Source organism: Furipterus horrens, unplaced genomic scaffold (assembly GCF_987537825.1).
Source record: "Furipterus horrens unplaced genomic scaffold, mFurHor1.1.pri manual_scaffold_2, whole genome shotgun sequence".
NCBI lineage: Eukaryota > Metazoa > Chordata > Mammalia > Chiroptera > Furipteridae > Furipterus > Furipterus horrens.
Window position 1 is genome coordinate 216,214,473 of NW_028327172.1, and position 18,807 is coordinate 216,233,279.

General features: G+C 59.6%; 1 protein-coding gene across 3 annotated transcripts in view; it reads left to right on the top strand.

Annotated features, from left to right (window-relative positions):
* HTRA3 (HtrA serine peptidase 3) overlaps window positions 1-18,807 on the top strand; it is a 30,556-nt gene extending 11,749 nt beyond the window's left edge. The window contains exons 2-9 of one of the 3 annotated variants that reach the window (XM_090267126.1): window positions 370-469; window positions 2,668-2,890; window positions 4,098-4,292; window positions 4,877-4,909; window positions 6,463-6,577; window positions 13,040-13,088; window positions 16,672-16,767; window positions 18,154-18,807. In XM_090267126.1, the coding sequence (XP_090123252.1) occupies window positions 370-469; window positions 2,668-2,890; window positions 4,098-4,292; window positions 4,877-4,909; window positions 6,463-6,577; window positions 13,040-13,088; window positions 16,672-16,767; window positions 18,154-18,319 (977 nt within the window). In that variant the 3' untranslated portion in view covers window positions 18,320-18,807. Of the gene's footprint in view, window positions 1-369; window positions 470-2,667; window positions 2,891-4,097; window positions 4,293-4,876; window positions 4,910-6,462; window positions 6,578-7,324; window positions 8,068-13,039; window positions 13,089-16,671; window positions 16,768-17,703; window positions 17,860-18,153 lie in introns of those variants that run through there. The other 2 variants (XM_090267127.1, XM_090267128.1) reach the window with 2 other exon arrangements.

Genomic DNA, 18,807 nt, shown 5'->3' on the forward strand with positions numbered 1-18,807 from the left:
AAGCCGGCAAGGGGCGTTGCTGTGTGTGATGGAAGCGCTGGGGCCCGGGGGGCCAGCCCAGACCCCGCCCGCACTGCAGGTCACCGCTGTGCAGCCCAGAGCAAGGGCTCTACCCTCCCTGGACCTCCTGGCTGGCCTGGCAGCCTCCAGGGAGGCCGAGTGAGGACGCTCAGCATGAACAGCTCTTGGGGTGAATGAGCCCTGTTCCCGATGTCTGGGTGTCACTGTGCTGCTGAGTGTGGGGTGTCCCCGAAAGACTCTGATCCCAGTGGGGGTCTCAGGTGGGGCGTCCTCCCCCCTCCCCCCGGCAGGCTCTGGGCCACCGCCGGGAGGGGCTCACTGAGGCCCCGGTCCTTCCTGCCAGTGTAGGTCTCCACAAGCTGAGCAGCCCGCGGTACAAGTTCAACTTCATCGCTGACGTGGTGGAGAAGATCGCCCCTGCCGTGGTCCACATAGAGCTCTTCCTGAGGTGCGTGGCGTCCCCTCCGTCGCTGGGGTCCGGATTACGTGCCGCTCTGGCCGTCGGGGCGGAGGGGGACAGAGTGGGCTGGGGTCCGGCGAGCCCCGCCCAGACTCCTGGCTGCTGTGTGCCCCTGGGAAGGGCGCCCCGCTCTGGCTCTGAGCCTCTCACTGAGGGAAGCAGGCAGCAGCCTCACACGCCGTGGGCTGCAGGCGCCAGGCTGCGCGCAGTGGTGGCAGCTGTGGTTTCATTCATCAGTTCAGCCACCTTACTGAGCAGCTACTACAGGCTTATATTCCAGAGGGGCCCTGGAGTAAAGGGGAGGTAATGAAAGACCACAGTCCCTGGCCGCAGCCCAGGGTCCCCTGCTCATCAGGCGTCACTGCCCCGTCTCTGGAGGGCGGGCACTGTGCTCCCCGCCAGGGGGGTGAGCGGGCCCAGGGCAGGAGCCCAGCCCTGTCACAACAGCAGTCTCTTTGGACACCTCCGGTGTGCCCTACTACGGTGGCTGCTTTGCCTCCGTTCCTCAGACAGCCCCAGGGCAGGGCCGCCTGGAGATGAGAGAGAGCCAGGCTCCCTCGGGACTCACCCTGAGAGCCAGGCCCTGCCCACCCCCGTGGTGGCACCCCAAGCAAGACCCTTCCACTCTTGCCCACGGCATCTTTCCGTGCACCCCAGGGGTAGGCCACCATGTCCCCATTTCCTGCCCGTGGGAGCAGGGCCTGGCCCTTCCCAGGGCACGGAGCTGCTGAGTGCCGAGGGAGGCGACCCTTGTCTCCTGGGGCTCGGAGCCGAGCCCAGCCTTCTGCCCCACACTGAACCCCCACTGGCCTTTCTGTGGGTCCCAGACCCTGAGACGTGTCATTGAGGACATGCTAAGTGGCACTTGTGCTAAGCCCCTGGCCCTGCAGGTGGCCTGGACGGGGGCCGCACCTCTGCAGAGGGCCCCAGGCGCCGGCCCTGAGCCAGCTCACTGCCGACTGCAGCCCGGCCCAGGCAGGCGGTGGTGTTTCCGTGCCAGCCACAGAGGCGGATGTCCTGGGAGGGAGGGGGCAGATCCCAGACACAGACAAGATCCCAGACACAGGTGAGATTCCAGACACAGACGAGATGATCATCGACCAGAGGGGGCCTCTGCTGTGACCCCTGACCCCTGCAAACACCAAATCCTGGGCATGTCAGCCAGGCAGGCGCCGATGGCAGGTACTTAGGTGGAGTCCCCCCCAGGGCACACTCGGAGCTGGGTGGACACATGCTGTGGTCACCTGGGAGAGGCCTGGTCCCAGGATCCCAGGTTCCCACTGCTGCTCTGCCCTTTGCCTGCCTGGGCCAGGCAGGTGGTTCCTGTCTCTGGGCCTCAGTTTCCCCACCTGTGAACGGGAGACCTGCCTGCCTCGCAGGGTGCCTACCATGAGCAGTAAGTGACTCTGCCCCGGGCTGGTTCCCAGGCGGTGCTTGGCGACACGAGCTGTTGTCACTGTTCCTCTGCAGCCCAGACTCGCTGGCTCCTGTGCCCTGCGTCCTCAGCAGTACGGCGGGGCGGTGGCATTCGCTGAGCGGAGCCCGCCACCTGCGCTGCTTGGCTGGCCACCTGGGGCTTCCAGGCAGCTGGCCGAGAGCAGGAGCTGCAGGGAGCGGGTAGCACACCCCACCCCACCTCAGGACCGGCCCTCGCCCTGCACAGTTCACGCTCAGGGACACTGACATTCCCCGGGGACCTGCCTGTGACCGTCCCGGCTGCCAGTAACAGCCCTGTGTGTTGAGTGACGCCCTGCCTCCAGGCCCCGGGCCCTCGGCTGAGCTGAGCAGGGATGGTTGCCCCACTCCCTGGCTGGGGAGGAGGTGGCTCAGGAGGTTGAAGGGCCTGCCCACACCCCCACAGGTAGGTGGGGCGGGACCTGGGACTAGAACCCTGGTCTGTCTGGCTCCGGCGTCCTGTTGTCAGAGCAGCGAGTGTCGGCTGTGTCATCACAGGCCCGACATTTATGGCCTCATGGCTCACCCGGCAAATTGCAGGTCAGAGATGACTGCCTCTCTTGGTGGCTGTAAAATAGGACAGACTTAGTGACCCGGCCAGGGCCACGGCCCCTGAGTGGAAGAGTCAGGATTTGGACCTGGGCGTGGGGGACCCCGATCTCGTGCTCATCACCCCACCCCCCTCCCCACCCCCGCCGCTGGCTCTGCCGTCACCGTGTCCCCTCCCACAGACACCCGCTGTTCGGCCGCAATGTGCCGCTCTCCAGTGGCTCCGGCTTCATCCTGTCGGAGGCTGGCCTGATCCTCACCAACGCCCACGTGGTGTCCAGGGCCAACGCCGCGTCCGGCCGGCAGCAGCTCAAGGTGCAGCTGCAGAACGGCGACACCTACGAGGCCACCATCAAAGACATTGACAAGAAGTCGGACATTGCCACCATCCAGATCCACCCCAGTGTGAGTGGGCAGCGGGGCGCGGGGCGGGGGTCCCTCCCGGACTCCGGAGCCGAGTGACATGCCAGCCCAGTCCTGCCCCAGACAGTTGCAGGGACCGAGGCCCCAGGGCCCGGCTGTGAGTCCTGCCATAGGTCAAGTCAGACGAGGGCGAGGCTGCTGCCCGCGGCCCGCAGTGGCTGCCACACAGGGTCCTCCAAGGCCCAGGGCCCCATCTCCCCCCTGGCCCACCCCAGGGATGCAGCTGTGCCGTGGGTGTGATGGGGGCAGGTGGGGAACATGTGGGACATGCGCCCTGTCCCTCCGCCTCCACCCTGGTCTCCCAGCTGCTGGGGAAACAGCAGCAAGGTAGGTCCCTGTGTCCTGGACACGGCCATCCCCAGAGCCTTCTTAAAAAGCTTTTGACCTGGAAAGAATTCCAGGCCCACAAAAGCTGCAGGAGTGGTGCCAAGCGGTCCCTGGGACCCCGGCTTCCCCGGTGGTGACATCGGACATGAGGGGCCCAGTACCAGCTCAGGGAAATGGACGCGCTGCAGGCGGGAGGGCGCCAGCCTGCGCCGATTTCCTGTGCATGGGTGTGCGTGCTTCTGCCCCTCTGACGGGGCGGGGCAGCTCCTCTGAGCCTGTGCTGGTGACTTTGGAGCTCCCGGAGTCAGACTGAGGGACAGGCTCTGCTGCCCACACCAAAAAACGAGATGTGAGGGTGTCAGTGCACAGGGGATGGCGGAGCTTGGTTAGGTGTCTTCATCTCTCTGGGCCTCAGTTTCCCTACGTGCCTATACCAGGAGATGAAGTTGAGCGGGGTCAAGGCTCCCATAACCGGGGCTCCAAGGTCCTCAGTGGGGCCCCGGGGTTCCCGCCGGTCTCCCATGTCAGTTGATGTGTGGGGCACTTCCTGTCAGATTCTCAGAGGGACCTGTGACCAGCCAATGAGCTGGTGGCCTTGGAGGCTGTGCCCGGCTGGACCCTCTGTGCGTCCTTCTTATGATGTACCCTGTGGTCCGCCTGGGTGCCATAGTGCAGTCACAGGTGGATGCCAGCCGGGGTCCCTCTTGTTCCCTGTGGGTCAGCTGGAGGCCAGCCTGGCCTTGGCCTTCACCCTGATGGCCCCGCCCAGCAGCTTCTGGGACCACCCTGCAGGGGCCTGGCCATGGTCTGGCTGCGGTCGCTACCAAAGGCGGACAGCTGAGCCTCCGCCCTGTGCCCCCAGAAAAAGCTCCCGGCACTGCAGCTGGGCCACTCGGCGGACCTGCGGCCTGGAGAGTTCGTGGTGGCCATCGGCAGCCCCTTCGCCCTGCAGAACACGGTGACCACGGGCATCGTCAGCACGGCCCAGCGGGACGGCAAGGAGCTGGGCCTTCGCGACTCAGACATGGACTACGTGCAGACGGACGCCATCATCAACGTGAGTCCCCTCAGCGGTCTCGGAGGGGGCCCGCCAGCCATCCCCAGGGCCCGCCCCGTCCCTCGTCACGTCCGCTTGCAGGTCTGCCCTGGAGTTAGAGGCTGCTGCCCTGGCTGGGGACAGCCCTTCCAGATGCAGAGGCACAGCCGTGCCCCTTGATTATCTTTGCCCAAATTACACACCCCAGTCGGGATTTTTTAAAGTCAGTAGTAGTATATGGGTGGCACTTTTGCACTCAAATTGGCCGCCTCTTGGGGTCTGCCGTGGTTGGGGCACCATGCTGGGAACGTCAGCCTTTGTCGAGTGGCAGAGACGCAGAAGCAAGTCTGGAGCGAGGCTGGCGGTCTGTGTGGAGAGCGCTGCCCGGTCAGACCCGACCATCAGCCCGCCGTCCACTTGGCCTCTGCGGGCCTCAGCTTTCCTATCTATGAAGTGGGGGACAGTGACAGGGCCTTTCCGCGCTGCTAGGGGGTGAAACCTGGCCGTGTTCCTGTGCCGTTAGAATGACAGCTGGACGGAAAAGCTTCGGGAGCACTGGGGTTGGGGTTCGGGGCTCGGCTAACGTGGCGTTTCCACCCCTGCAGTACGGGAACTCCGGGGGACCGCTGGTGAACCTGGTAAGTGAGCCCCGGAGGGGCCTCTGGTTTTCTGGGGCTCTGCTTATGCGGAACTGGGGGGGCAGCTTCGAGGTGAAGGTGACGGCTAGGAAAGCAGCCGAGCTGGGGGCCAGAAGGACGTGACCCAGAGTGCGTGCTGCCCTGCCCCACCCCGTACCCCCAGGAACGCCGGTGGCTGTCAGAGCAATAAGGGTGAGCTGGCAGCAGCAGCCCTGGCTGGGGCCGCGCACCCATCAGGGCCCTGGGGCTGTGGAGACACAGCGTGGGGCAGTCACCCCCTCTGGACACCCCATCCTTGAGTTTACATGTGACGTAAGGGGCTGTCCTCATGCTCACTCCCTACAAGTCCCCCTCCCCCAGGTCTGTCCTGGGCCCCCCTAAAGGCAGGCTCATTCTCATCCCCGGTGAGATTTCCAGGTCGGGAAGCTCGCTTCATAGCTCCTGGGCCCCGGGAATTGTCACCGTGCCGTCCCCACCTGGGCAGCTCCCATTGTGGGGTGGGGAGGGTGTCAGACATGGACACGCCCAAGTGCCGGGTGAGGAGCAGGGAGAGAGCCCTGGAGGGACCTGGGCAGGGAGGCCTTGCAGCTGATGTGGAACCAGGGAGGGCTCCCTGGAGGTGGGAGCATCTAACCTGGGCTGTGGAGATGCAGGAAGTGGCACAGCGGGGACACGGGGTGGGATCCCAGCCAGGCACCCTTGCTGGAGAGGCAGAGCGGGAAGGATCGGACTATCGGGTGGTGGAGGAAGCTGGGGTCCGTGGGTCCTGATGTGGATGGAGGTTCATCCTGCACCCCAAGAAGCCCTGCAGGCTTGTGGCAGGGCGCCGGCCATCCCGCTGCTGTTCGAGGAAGTTCCTGCAGGTGGACTTAAGGTGGGGGGCCAGGAGGCAGTGGGGATGGGCAAAGAGGGCCAACGAGAGACCCCCCGGGTCCTCCCACAGCAGGAGCTCGGGGGGTCCAGGCAGACGAAGTGTGCCCCGATCCAAAGTTCCACCCCCAGAGGGGCCCCTGGAGAGCTGGCCAGGGTGCCGCCCCAGCGATGGGCAGGAATGCGGGTACAGCAGGAGCAGGTGCCCCCTGGTGGCCAGGGCAGACCCCACCCACAGCACCAGCAGGGCGGGTCAGGGGGGAGGCCAGCTGCAAATAGACGAGCTTCCCAGGCCCCACTTGCCTGCGCCCCACTTCCAGAGGGAAGGAGTAGAGGCAGCCTGGTCCCCCTAGTCCTCGTCACACCCCTCTCTCGGCTCCAGCCCCTTAGCACACTGCCCGGGGGTGTCCGCGGTCAGGGGGCCCTGCCTGCGGGGGGCGGCCAACGCACTGCAGCACAGGAGGGGGGCTCAGGTGTGGAGGAAAACGGTGGGGGAGTTGTGGGTCCCAGACCCAGACGTGGGCATGAGAGCGCCGTCCGGGGACAGCTGCTGGGCCGCCGGGGAACTCCTCCGGTGGGGCGTGATGGCCAGGTCAGCCCCGGTGCCCGGACACCGGGCTGTGCAGGGGGCAGCAGCTGCTGGCACTCCCGTGGTGACCGCCCACTCTGCTCCCCAACACCAGGACGGTGAGGTCATCGGCATCAACACACTCAAGGTCACGGCCGGCATCTCCTTCGCCATCCCCTCGGACCGCATCACGCGCTTCCTCACAGAGTTCCAGGACAAGCAAGTCAAAGGTAGAGAGTACCCCCAGGGGCGGCCGGGACATGGGGCCAGGGCTTGGCCCCCTACCCACCCGCGGGCTCCAGCCCTTCAGTGCTGTGTGCCTCTCTCAGGGTTCCCTCCCCTCTGACTTCACGGCCACGCCCACCACCGGCCCCTCTAGACAGGCTGGTGAGCTCTGACCTGCCCTCCCCCCTCCAGCTGCTTGGGCTCCCCGGGCTCCCCGGGCTCCCCAAGTCCGGGCTGCTCCATTCTTGTCAGAACCTGGTGCTTCCTTCCTTCCTCCCATCCACCTGTCCATCTGTCCACCCTTCCTGCCATCCCTCTGCCCGTCCCCAAGTTCTTCCTCTTTCTGCCCTCCGGCCATACGGACTGCCAGGCAGGGTGACCTGTACTCCAGGAGAGTGGAGCCCAAGCCCCTGATCCCCGAAGTCACCCTCCTCTCAGCCCCCATCTCTCACCCCTTCTGCACAGGGGTGCCCAGCCCCCCCACCCCCCACCCACTCCTCATGGCCATGAGCATCCATCTGGGGGGCCTGGACCGGCACACGTGACGCTCCCCAGTGAGGGCACACCACTGTCCAGAGGAGGGCCACGCTTCTGCTCTCAGGCCCTTTCCTGGTGGCCTCCTACTCTTTTTCAGCCCAAGTGAACGTCCCCCCACTGCCCCTCTGTCTCTGTGGCCGCCTCCTGGCCCGCCCGGCCCACGCCTGACTGGGCCCGACACTCGCACCCTCACGTCGCTTCCCTGTCCCTCCCAGCCCGCTCAGCAGCAGCTCACTGAGAGCAGGGGCTCCCGCGTGTGTGCCCCGCCCCCACCCCTCCGCCAGCCAAGCACACAGCGCCCGGCACAGCCAGGACCGGCGCCGGGAGGACCGGTCACGTGAAGAACTGCTGTTGAGGACCCTGTCTGGTCATTGGGGTCCCTCATGTGAAGATGGCCGGGAGCCAGGGCAGGGCCAGGAGCCGAAGGCTTTTATTGGTCAGAGGCAGCCTCTACCCCTGCGCTCTTTTCCCCTCGGCTGCTCGGGAGCTCAGGAGCTCAGAGCATGAGCCAGAGCTGCACCTTTGCAGCCATGGAGCCTTGGCTCTTCACTAGCTGAGACTTCCTGTGGAATGACCTCCTGCTCCCGGGGCGCCTTTGACCTTGGCCGCCTGCCTGGGGGCCGGTAGAGCGGTACTCGCACCGAGTGAGTAGGGAGGTCCTTGTTCTGGTGGAAATGGGGTGACAGCACCCTCTCTTCCTGCCTGTGCTCCTCTTCTCTCTCAGACAGGACCCACCAGGGGCCAGTTTGCTCCCTGGTTGTACAGGGTCTGTCCCTGTCAGCACTGACCTCCATCCAGACCCCTAGGAAACACTCACCCCCATCACCAGAGCTGCCGCCTCTCCCGGGACATGTGGACTGGTTGGAGAGCCCAATAAATCTTAGCTGAATGACCGAATCTATAATTCAACATTCTCTGGTGTTCACTTCTGCTTTTTTAAAATAAAAATATCAAATTACCCAGTGAATCTAAAATTCTTTAAAAGAAGCCATCTTTTTATTAAATCAAGGAGATGATTGTTAAGGTTCAGCTCTTGTTCCATTCAGGGGGTTCGGGTACAGGAGTCTCTGGGGGGCTTTTGAGGTAAGAGGGACCACCATGCTGCTCTGGGGGCTGTAACATTGCCTGATCCCCAGGAGGCCCTGGGGGTTCAGCCAGCCTTAGGACTGGGGAGTTTGAGTTCCTGGAACTGGGTGGTGAGGAGTGTCTGCCCCTCAGTGACGGGGGGTGGGGGACGGTTTCTCGGTGGTCGTCTTCGGCCCGGAGAGGGGAAGCCTCCTGCCTCTCCACTGTCGCTGGCCTCTGTGGCCTGGGAGCTGAGAGGAGCTGCAGGGCATTATGGGGGACGGAGCGACAGGACGATGGGGTCCGAATGCACGTTCCCGGGTCCCCGGGTCACACGTGTCAGTGTTCTGAATTTGTCCCAAGCGGAGCCGGGGGCAGAGGAGGCAGGAGCAGGGCTAGGGACGGGGGAGAGGGACCCAGTGGACTCAGTATTTGGTGGGGCCTCTGCCTGCGGCCGTCTCTTTCGGAGCATGACCCTGGGGCTCGAGGAAGCTGACCAGGGGCCAGGCCCCTGTCAGGAGCAGGGTGGCGGGCCGAGGCCTCCACCCCAGGCCTGTCCCGTTTCCTCTGAGAACCCCTCCAGTGTCATGGACGTAAACGCCGTCTAGACAGTTACTTCCCCGCCTCCAAAGTTCTTTTTCCAGCCAGGCCCCCTTGCCTAGATCTAGAGCAGGGTGCCTATAGCTGTGGACATCTCCACTTGGGGTGCGCCCCGGGGCCGTCCTTCCACACCTCCCACACCTGCACCGAGTCCCCCGCCTGTGGCCTGTCCCTCCTGCGCATGCCCACCATGCCCTCCGGCCACTCACCTGGCTGAGTGCCTCCTCTCTGCTTCCAGGCCACGGCCCTCCCCCCGCTGACCCTCCCCGGCCCCAGCGCTCCTTGTAGTTTAAGGCAGGATGGCCAGGCCTTTGTGGGAACCTCTCCAGGCTCCACATCATGGGGGTACCCCCAAAGCCATCCTGGGGCCACCAGACCCACGCCAGGCCCCCACCCTCCCTGACTTCCCCTCCCACCGGGCGCCAGCCATCATTTCTGCGGAACCGTCTGTTTAAATAGTTTGTCCGTGTCAAAAATGGGGCTGTTTGTATTCCTATGACGTTTTGAGAGTTCTTTACACATTCTGGGTAGGAGCCCGTTACCAGATAAAGGGCTGCAAGGTTTTTCTCTGGTCTGTGGCTTGTCTTCTCAATCCCTTAACTGTCTTTAAAGAGCAAAGTTTTATAGATGTCGAAAAAGTCTGATTTACCACGTCTGTAAATGGACCTGGTGTTGTGTCTAGAAATCTTTGCTCCTTGAAGGCCAGAAGATTTTCTCCTATGTGTTCTCCCAGAAGTTTTACTTGCCGGGGTTTTAAATTTTGGACTATGATGCATTTTGAATTAATTTTTTAAAAGTAGTGCAAAGTATGGATCAACATTCTTTTTTTTTGCTTTGGGTATTCAATTGCTCCAGCACCATCTGTTGGAGTGATTACCCTTTCCCGCTGAATTGCCTTTGCAACTTTGTCCACAATAAAATATGCACGTTCTGTTCCATGTGTCTGTCTGTCTGTCCCTCTTTAAGCAGCGCCAGGCTTTATGATAAGCCCTGAAATCAGGCCATACCAGTCCTTCCTTAATGTTGTTCTGGTTCTTCTAATCCCCTGATTTCCATCCATATGGACTTCAGAACCGGCTTGCCAATTTCCACCCCAAAACCCTGCCGATTGTTTGATTGGGGTTCCATTGAATTGATAGTCAGCATGGGGAGAATTGGCATTTTGACGACATGGCATCTTCTGACGCACAAGCACAGGCTCCCTTCCCATCACTTCTGTCTCCTTGGGTTCCTCCCAGCGGCGTTCCCCGTCCTCCGTGTATGAGCCGTACACATCTCACACCGGCTCTGTCCCGAGGTGTTTCGGTTTTGCAGCTTTGAGAAATGGTATTTCCTTCAAGTTTCAGTGTCTGATTGTCTGTTACTAGAACGCACAAGTAAAGTTGATTTTTGTACGTGGATCCTAAGAGATCCTGCACCCGTGGTAACTCACCTGTCTGTGCTCCTAGCTCTTTGTCAATTCCGTCGCTTCTGTACCTGGATGATGATTCAGTCTGTGGATAAAGACAGTCTGACTTCTTCCTGTCCCACCTGAATGCCTGTCGGTTTCTTTTTAAATTGCATGGCTGGAGCCTCCCATGAAATACTGGGTACCAGTGGTGAGAAGGAACACCCTTGCCTCGTTCCAGATCTTCAGGAGACTTCTCCAGTCTCTCATCCAGTGTGATGTTAATAAAGGCTTTGCTTAGATGTCCTTCATCAGGTTGAAAAAGTTCCCTTTTATTTCCACTTTTTATTGGGAGTAGATGTTGGGTTTGGTTCTGCATCTCCTGAGGCGATGGTTTTCACGTTCGTCTGTTAACGTGGAAAATGGCATCGTGGACTTTTGAGTGTTAAACCATCCTTGCCTTCCTGGGATGAGCCCCATGGACTCATGATGCATCTTCCTGTTTTATGTGGTTGAATTCGACTTGCTGAGGATGTTTAAAGATCTGTCACTTCTGTCTACAGCTCTCTTTTCCCGCTTAGGTATCAGGGTAACGAGGTGAAATGTTGTTTAGGGAGAGCGTCACTCCCGTGCCGCCGCCGCTCCCAGTTCCGACGACAACGCTGCTCCTCTTCCGACACTCCCATCACCAAATAGTGGGGGACGGGGGTCCCCACACCACGCTGGTGTCCGACCATTTAACTCGGCTCTCACACGGTCTTCCTGGGGAACGGTGTCAGGCCCACGGGGAAAGGGCTCAGCCTCTCAAGACTGGCCCTTGTCCTTAGGTGCCAGTCACAAGTCCAGCTGCCACCTGTTCTCCTGACTGACCAGCTCCCATGACTCCCTCCTGGACTCTGACCATTTGCCAGAGCAGCTCACAGAACTCAGGAGAGCAATTCACTTCCTAGGTCACCTGTTTATGATAAAAGGATACAACTCTGGGAGCCGCTCGATGGGAGAGAGGTGTGTGGCAGGGAGCAGGAAAGAGCGTGGCGCGTCCATGCCCTCCAGGGCCGTGACCCTCCCCACACCACCCCGTGGTCACCAGCCTAGAGCTCCCCAGCCCTGTCTTTTTGGGTGTTTTGGAGGCCTCGTTACATGGGCGTGATTGGTTAACTCCCTGGCCATTGGAGAGTCATACAACCTCCAGCACCTCCCCCCACCCCAGAGGTCAGGGGGTGAGGTTGAAAGTTCCAACCCTCTCCTCACAGGGCTGGTCCCTCTGACAACTGGCCCCGTCCTTAGGGGCTTTTCAAAAGTCACCTCACCGCGGTTGAAAGGGGACCTGTTATGAGTCACAGAAACCCATGTATTCTTTAGAGTCCTGGGGCTATTTCAAGAGCTGGGAGCAAAAGCTGCTCCTCATCACTTAGGAAATTGCAAAGGTTTTAGGACTCTGCTAGGGGAACCCTGGTCAGACACCAAAATATACCTTTCTTATTATAAATCACAACACCGCAGAAGCAGTCACTCATTCTCCGTTCTGCAGAGACATTATTTTAGAATCGGTACTGTTTCTTTCTTAAACATCTGGTACAATTCTCCAGTGAGACTGTCTGGCCCCGATGTTTCTCTGTGGAAAGGTTTTTATCTATAATTTCAACTTCTTTAATAGGTAGAGGGCTAGTCAGGTTATCTATTTCTTCCTCAGTGAGCTTTGGTTATTTGGAAGTTTTAAGAAATCTGTCCATTTTATCTTAGTTATCAAATTTATTGCTGTCAAGTCATTTGAAATAGTCTCTTATTATCCTCTTAATAGATGTAGAATCTATAGCGATGCCACCTTTCTCCTTCTGATATTGATAATTGCAACTTTTCTCTTTTTCTGATCAGTTTGGCTAAAGGCTTATCCATTTTATTGATCTCTAAGAATCAGCTTTTAGTTTTCACTTATTTTTCTCTATTGCATTTCTGTTTCCTGTCTCATTGATTTCAACTTTTTATTATGTGCTTTTTTTTTCTGATTACTTTGGGTTTCCTTTAATCTTTTTCTAGTTTTTAAGATGAAAACTGAGGTCATTGATTTGAGACTTTTCATCTTTCCTAATGGTGGCATTCTTAGTACTACGATTTTCCCCTAAGTACTGCTTTACCTGCATCCTACAAATTTTGATAGGTTGTATTTTCATTTTTATTTCATTTAAAATACTTTCTAATTTCCCTTTTGGTTGTTCTACAAATATGGGCTATTTAGAAGTGTTTAATAAGTTATTAGGAGGCTTTCTATTACTGATTTCTAGTTTAATTCCATTGTGGTCAGAAAGCATACTTTTATAATATGGAATTTTAAAAATATACTGAGGGTTTTCTTATGGTTCTGAATGTGTCGATGTGATTTCTGGGCCCAGGGCCCCAGCTACGTCACTGGCTTGGGCAGCTGGGGTGAGAGGCTGCCATCTTTGAGGGTGGTGTGTGACGCTCCAGCCAGAGGGCATGGCACACGGTCAGTGCCCACTGGGCATGTGGATTAATGTTATTTGGGGGAAGGCGGGGGAGCTGACAAATTTGGATCTGAGCAAGGCAAGCCTGGGGGGCCTGTAGGATGGAGGTCAGGGGGAGAACCCTGCTGGCTGCTGGGGGTTGGGTGTGGAGCCCAGAGGGAGAGCCGATGTCAGAGCTGATGTGTTTGGATGGCGCAGTGGCGTGAAGCCACCAGATGGAGCCAGGACATCTCCCAGCCTCAAGAGTAGACAAGAGGAGACAGGCGGCCCTGGGTGCCTGAGCTCACAGTGGGATGGCCTCTCCTGCTTTCTGCCCCCATGGGTGACCTTCTGCCCCTGCCACTCCGCCCACCCTCATGGTGGTTTTAACCAAAGCTGCTGTGTTCTCTTTCCAGACTGGAAGAAGCGCTTCATTGGCATACGGATGAGGACCATCACAGCCAGGTGAGTGTCGGGAAGCTGCACCCCTGCCACCCCCCTGTGGCCCCAGACACTGGCCCCATCGCGTCTGGCCACCTGCAGGTGCTCTGGTGGGCCCGACGCACGCAGGCTCTGGGCCTAGCTCAGGCCAGCCCCTCTGCCCGCAGATCCCCTGCCCCGTCGCCTGGCTGGCTCCTTCTGCTCCTCCCGATGGCTCTCCGCAGGAAAGCCTCCTAGATTTAGTTTCCGTGGCTACCACCGGAGAGGCCCGCACACTTGGCTGACAACCACAGAACACTCGCTGTCCCCCAGCTCTGGAAGCCTGACGTTTGAGGCCAGGGCACTGGCAGCTCCGCGCTCCCCGAGGCTCAGGGGGCACCCTTCCTGCCCTCCCACTTCGGCGTTTCCGGGGTTGCAGCCGTGTCACTCCAGTCTCTCCTCTGGCTTCACGTGGCCTTCGTCTCTCCCTGTGCGTCTGCTTCCAACCCCTCCTCTCTGTCTCTTAGAGAAACACCGGCCATTGGATTTGGGGCCCAGTCTCAGCCCAGATGATCTCATTTCGGGCAGCCTCAACCACTCACATCTGCAAAGACCCTGTTTCCAACCAGGTCACATTCTGGGGTTCTGAGTAGACACAAATTTAGGGGGCGTTATTCTCCCTCCACAGGCCACTCAGGCAGGAGCAGGCGCCTCCTGTCAGCGGGCACAGCCGTGCTCCCCTGCCCGGCGTTGCTTGGTCCCGTGGCATTGGTGTGGCCTGTCCGCGGCCCCCTCCCCACCTCACCCATTGCTCCATGCGAGTGAGGACTGTGTCCCCTCTGCCCCACCCCAGCACCAGACCTGCAAGATAGCGGGTGCCTGGAAACCCTGAAGGGTGAAATAAAGAGGGATGGGGAAGAGGCAGGTGACAGGGAGGAAGGGAGCCAGGGAGGGAGGAAAAGGTGAAGCTCAAAGATTTGGAGAAGGAAGAGGTCACCATGGTGGGCAGCTCTGGGAAGAACTGAGGCAGGCTCACTTCCAGCCAAGATGGAGGCCTAGACAGACACGCTGCATCTCCCTCCACAACTAAGAAGGAACACAACTGCCTCAAAACTAGAAACAACCAGAAGTTCCAGAAAATCGAGCTGCATGGAAGTCCAGCAAACTAAAATATAAAGAAGAAATACTCAGGCAGGAAGGGGGAGCGGAGCCTGGGCGGAGAGGACGTGGTGTGGTGGGGTCAGCAGTGGCAACGGCGGAGCAGTCGGCAGGAAGTGCAGTCACACATTTAAAAAGTCAGGAGGAACACCTGGGGAGCGTTCCTAGCTCCACACCGGACCTCGAAGCTCATGGTCCCAGGCCCAGGGAAAATCAAGCCTCATTGCCTCTGACTGTGCAGACCAGTGGGGGTTGGGGCAGAGGCAGAAACTGCCTATCTTTCAGCACAGTCCACTTGTTTAAAGGGCCCCCACGGTCCTAGAACATCCACAGATCCACTCACTCTGGGAACGACAGCCAGGGCAGCAGCTAGAGGGGCGCCAGTCCCATACGGAAGTCGGAGAAGTGCCTGGAAAAGGGGCGAGTGCTGAGCAAGTGGCATTGTTCCCTCTCAGACCCCTCCCTCACACACAGCGCCACAACGTGGTGAAACAGGTCGCCCTGCACTGACACATCCCTAAGGCTCCGCCCATTACAATGTAACAGGTGTGACAGCTCTGCCTGGGACACAGAGGCAAACACACACAGGAGCCTGTCAGAATGAGGAGACAGAGAAGTGTGGCCCAAAAGGGGGAACGGATCAAGGTTCCAGTGGGAGAACTAAGTGACGAGGAGATAGCCAACCTCACAGACGAAGAGTTCAAAACACTGGTGATAAAGATGCTCACAGGCTTGACAGATATGCTTGAGTATGGCAAATGCATAAGGGAAGAGGTGAAGACTATGCTAAATGAAATGAAGGAAAATCCACACAAAACCAATGGTGAAGGGAAGGAAACCAGGGTTCAAACCAATGATTTGGAGCATAAAGAATAAAAAAACAGTCAACCAGTACAGAATAAGGAAGCAAGAATTGAAAAAAATGAGGAGAGGCTTAGGAACCTACGGGACAAATTTAAACTTGCAAACATCCGAACCATAGGGGAGCCAGAAGGAGAAGAGGAAGAGCAAGAAATTGAAAACTTATGTGAGAAAATAATGAAGGAAAACTCCTCAAATTTGGTGAAGGAAATAGACATACAAGTCCAGGAAGCACAGAGAGTCCCAAACAAGCTAGACCCAAAGAGGCCCACAACAAGACTCATCATCATTAAAATGCCCAAGTTTCAAGATAAGGAGAGAATCCTAAAAGCAGCAAGAGAAAAGCAGAGAGTTGCCTACAAAGGGGTGCCTATAAGACTATCAGCTGATTTCTCAAAAGACACTTTGCAGGCAAGAAGGGACTGGCAAGAAGTATTCAAGGTGATGAAAATGAAGGACCTACAACTTAGATTACTCTATCCAGCAAAGCTGTCATTTAGATGGAAGGGCAGATGAAGTGCTTCCTTGACAAGGTGAAGCTGAAGAAGTTCATCATCACCAAGCCATTATTATATGAGATGTTAAAGGGACTTACTTAAGAAAAGGAAGATCAAAATTATGGACATTAAAATGACAACGAACTCACAACTATCAACAACTGAATCTAAAAAATAAAAACAAAGTCCAGCTAAGCAAACCAGAATTGGAACAGAATCACAAGTATGGGGATCATTTGGAGGGTTACCAGCTGGGAGGGGGAGGGGGAGAAATGGGGAAATGGTGCAGGGACTAAGAAGCAAAATTGGTTGATACAAAACAGGGGGAGTTAAGAATAATACTGGAAAGGGCGACGCCAAAGGACTTGCATGCACAACCCACGGACATGAACTAAGGGGGGTGGGATTGATTGCTGGAGGGAAGTGGGGTGCTGGGCAGAGGGGAGCAAAGGGGAAATAATTGGGACAGCTGTAACAACATAATAAAATATACTTAAAAGAACTGAGGCAGGCTCAATGGACGACACCCTCAAACCCACTCTGTTCTTAAAATGAGCGTTCCTCCTGTTTCAGCTGCTGTCAATCTAGAGAGTAAAGCTGAAGGCAATTCGTTATCAAGACCAACATACCAAGTTGCCTTTTATGTGTGTTTTCCTCTTTCCTCCGTCCATCCACCCCCCCATCCCCCCACCTGTCCAGTCTTCTGTCTGTGTTCCATGGCTCCGCACTATCTGTCCATCCCCACTTCCATCCATCCATTTATCTCCTCCCTCCCTCCCACCCATCCCTCCGTCTGATCACCCATCCTTCTACCTTCCCTCCCTCCCTCTCCCCCACCCCCCAGCGCGCCATGTCCCATGCACCCAGCACCCTCCTCTCTCCCCACTTCTAACCACCCACCTCGCTGAGGTCTGTCTTGAGGAGCCATGTGGAGTGGGGGACACAGATGAGCCAATGACAGTGCAGAGTGGCCGGTGGCAGGACAGGGCCGCGTGGGGACCCAGAGGAGCCTCCTGTCTGGCCCGGCGGTGAGGCGCGGAGGGGCCGCTTCGTGCCTTTAGCGGCTCGGAGGAAGAGGAGGAGGAGCCTTAATGGCGGGACTGTCTTTCCAGTTTGGTGGAAGAACTGAAGGCCAACAACCCGGACTTCCCGGACGTCAGCAGTGGGATTTACGTGCAAGAGGTGGCTCCGAATTCACCTTCTCAGAGGTAGGGCTTCAGCAGTGGAGCAGGGGCTGCGTGGGAGGCGGTCAGACGTGGGGCTGGGCGGGGGGCCCCGCTGCGCCTGCTGACGGACCGGGAGCTGATACATCCCATAGAGCGCTGGCCATGCCCTTCCGTGGCCTGAATGTCCCCTGCCCTCAGGGGACGCAGAGCAGCGGGGTCCCCCACACCCCTGCACCGGGAACCAGCCTGACTCTCCCTGGCCCAGTGCCGGCCCAGGTCTTCCTGTTCCCTCAGCTGCAGAATGGGCACCTTCAGCCGGCTCCCCCCGGAGGCGCTGGGGAAAGGGCACATGTCTCCACACCACGAGTGGAGGCAGACACGCAGCGAGGTCACCCCACACTGACAGGGTGGCCCAGGCCCCTGGAAGGGCTCGGAGCGAGCCCCTTCCCTCCTGCAGCCAAGCCCCCCGTTGGGGCCGGCAGTGCGCTGCATCAGGCCTGTGGCCCTGCACTGTCATCCCGGGCGCTGGACGCCGTCCACACTGGGTCTGGGTCTGCGCTGCTCTGAGGGGTGACGGTGGGGTGTGGGCACGGGGAGGGGCCCCGCAGGCAGGCGCCCACCCCCGCAGCCCCTCATCCTAGCAGGCCTGTCGCTGGTCTCACGCACGGTGCTGCTCCGGAGGCCGAGCCAGGAGGGCCGGCCCCCCACGTCCTGCTGCGGGGAACACGGGGCACACGGGCCCGGCCCGCTGAGCGCCTGCAGGAGAACGGCTGAACTGTATAGATAGATCCAGGAGGCCCAGGGGTGACCCCCAAACTGCGGCTGTTTACCCAGGCTTGCTGTGCTCCGGTGAACTCGGCAGGGCAGTTACGGACAGCGGCCACGTGACAGGCATCCCGACAGCTGGGGAGGCGGGGTGGTGGTGACGGGGACCGCCGATGAGCGGAGCTGCATCGCCTTGGTTACTCCTCACGGCAGCCCGGGAGGCGCAGGGTACCGCTCTCACCCACGTCACCCACGGGGAGACTGAGGCTCAGAGAAGTTATCTCTCGCCCGTCACGCAGCCGGCGCCTGTGGATCTCGGCTCTGTCGACCAGACGTCTAACCACCACGCCACCCTGCCGCCTCCCCTCGGGGTTGGGGGGCAAGGCCACAGCTCGTGGGGGGAGAGGGAGGCCGGCCCAGCACACTCTGCCCGTTCTGCCGAAGTCAGTCGCGGCGACGGCGACAGCCTTGGCATCAACCCCCTGGCCCACGCTGCCCTTTGCAGAGCGTGCGCCCACACAGGACGGCAGGGGCGGGAGGGCTGCTGCGGCGGGAGAGGGTCCGCCTTTCGTCTGGGCTGGCCGGGGCGTGGGCAGGGCTCCCCGTGTGCTGTGAGACCCCCCCAGTGCGGGACGTGCGCGACCGCGTCTCTCCTGTCGGCAGGGGCGGCATCCAAGATGGCGACATCATCGTCAAGGTCAACGGGCGCCGGCTGACCGACTCCAGCGAGCTGCAGGAGGCCGTGCTGACCGAGTCCCCGCTGCTGCTGGAGGTGCGGCGGGGCAACGACGACCTGCTCTTCAGCATCGCGCCCGAGGTGGTCCTGTGAGGCGCCCGCGCCGCCGCGGCGTCAGGACGAGGGACCGCGGTCGGTCCTCAGCAGCGCCAGAGGCCTCCTCCCGGCCGTCTGGGGACAGAGCCACAGGCCGGGCCCGGTGAGGGGCCCCAATCGCAGCCTCAGGGAGTGTCAGCTCTCGTGCCGGGTGCCTGTGGGGACAGCCCCGTGTCCCCCACGTATAAATGCTCCTGAGAGCCACCTTCCCAGTTCTCGGGATCCGCGTGGTTCCGGTACTCGGGAGGACTCCTCCTCTGTGGTCCCCGGAGGCCACCCTGTCTCCCACCCTCCTGCCTCTGCACCTCATACCTCTGTCTGGCCGCCCTCCCTGCTCCAAGCCTCCCTCGCCTGGCAGCCCAGGCTGGCGGGGAGGCCCCCTTCCCTGCGGGGAGGAGCCCGCGGGAGCCTCGGTGTGGGCGCTCTCTGCAAGCTGGGACCTGCGGGGTGGGGCTGCCGGCAGGGCCGGGGGCGCAGCAGGAGGC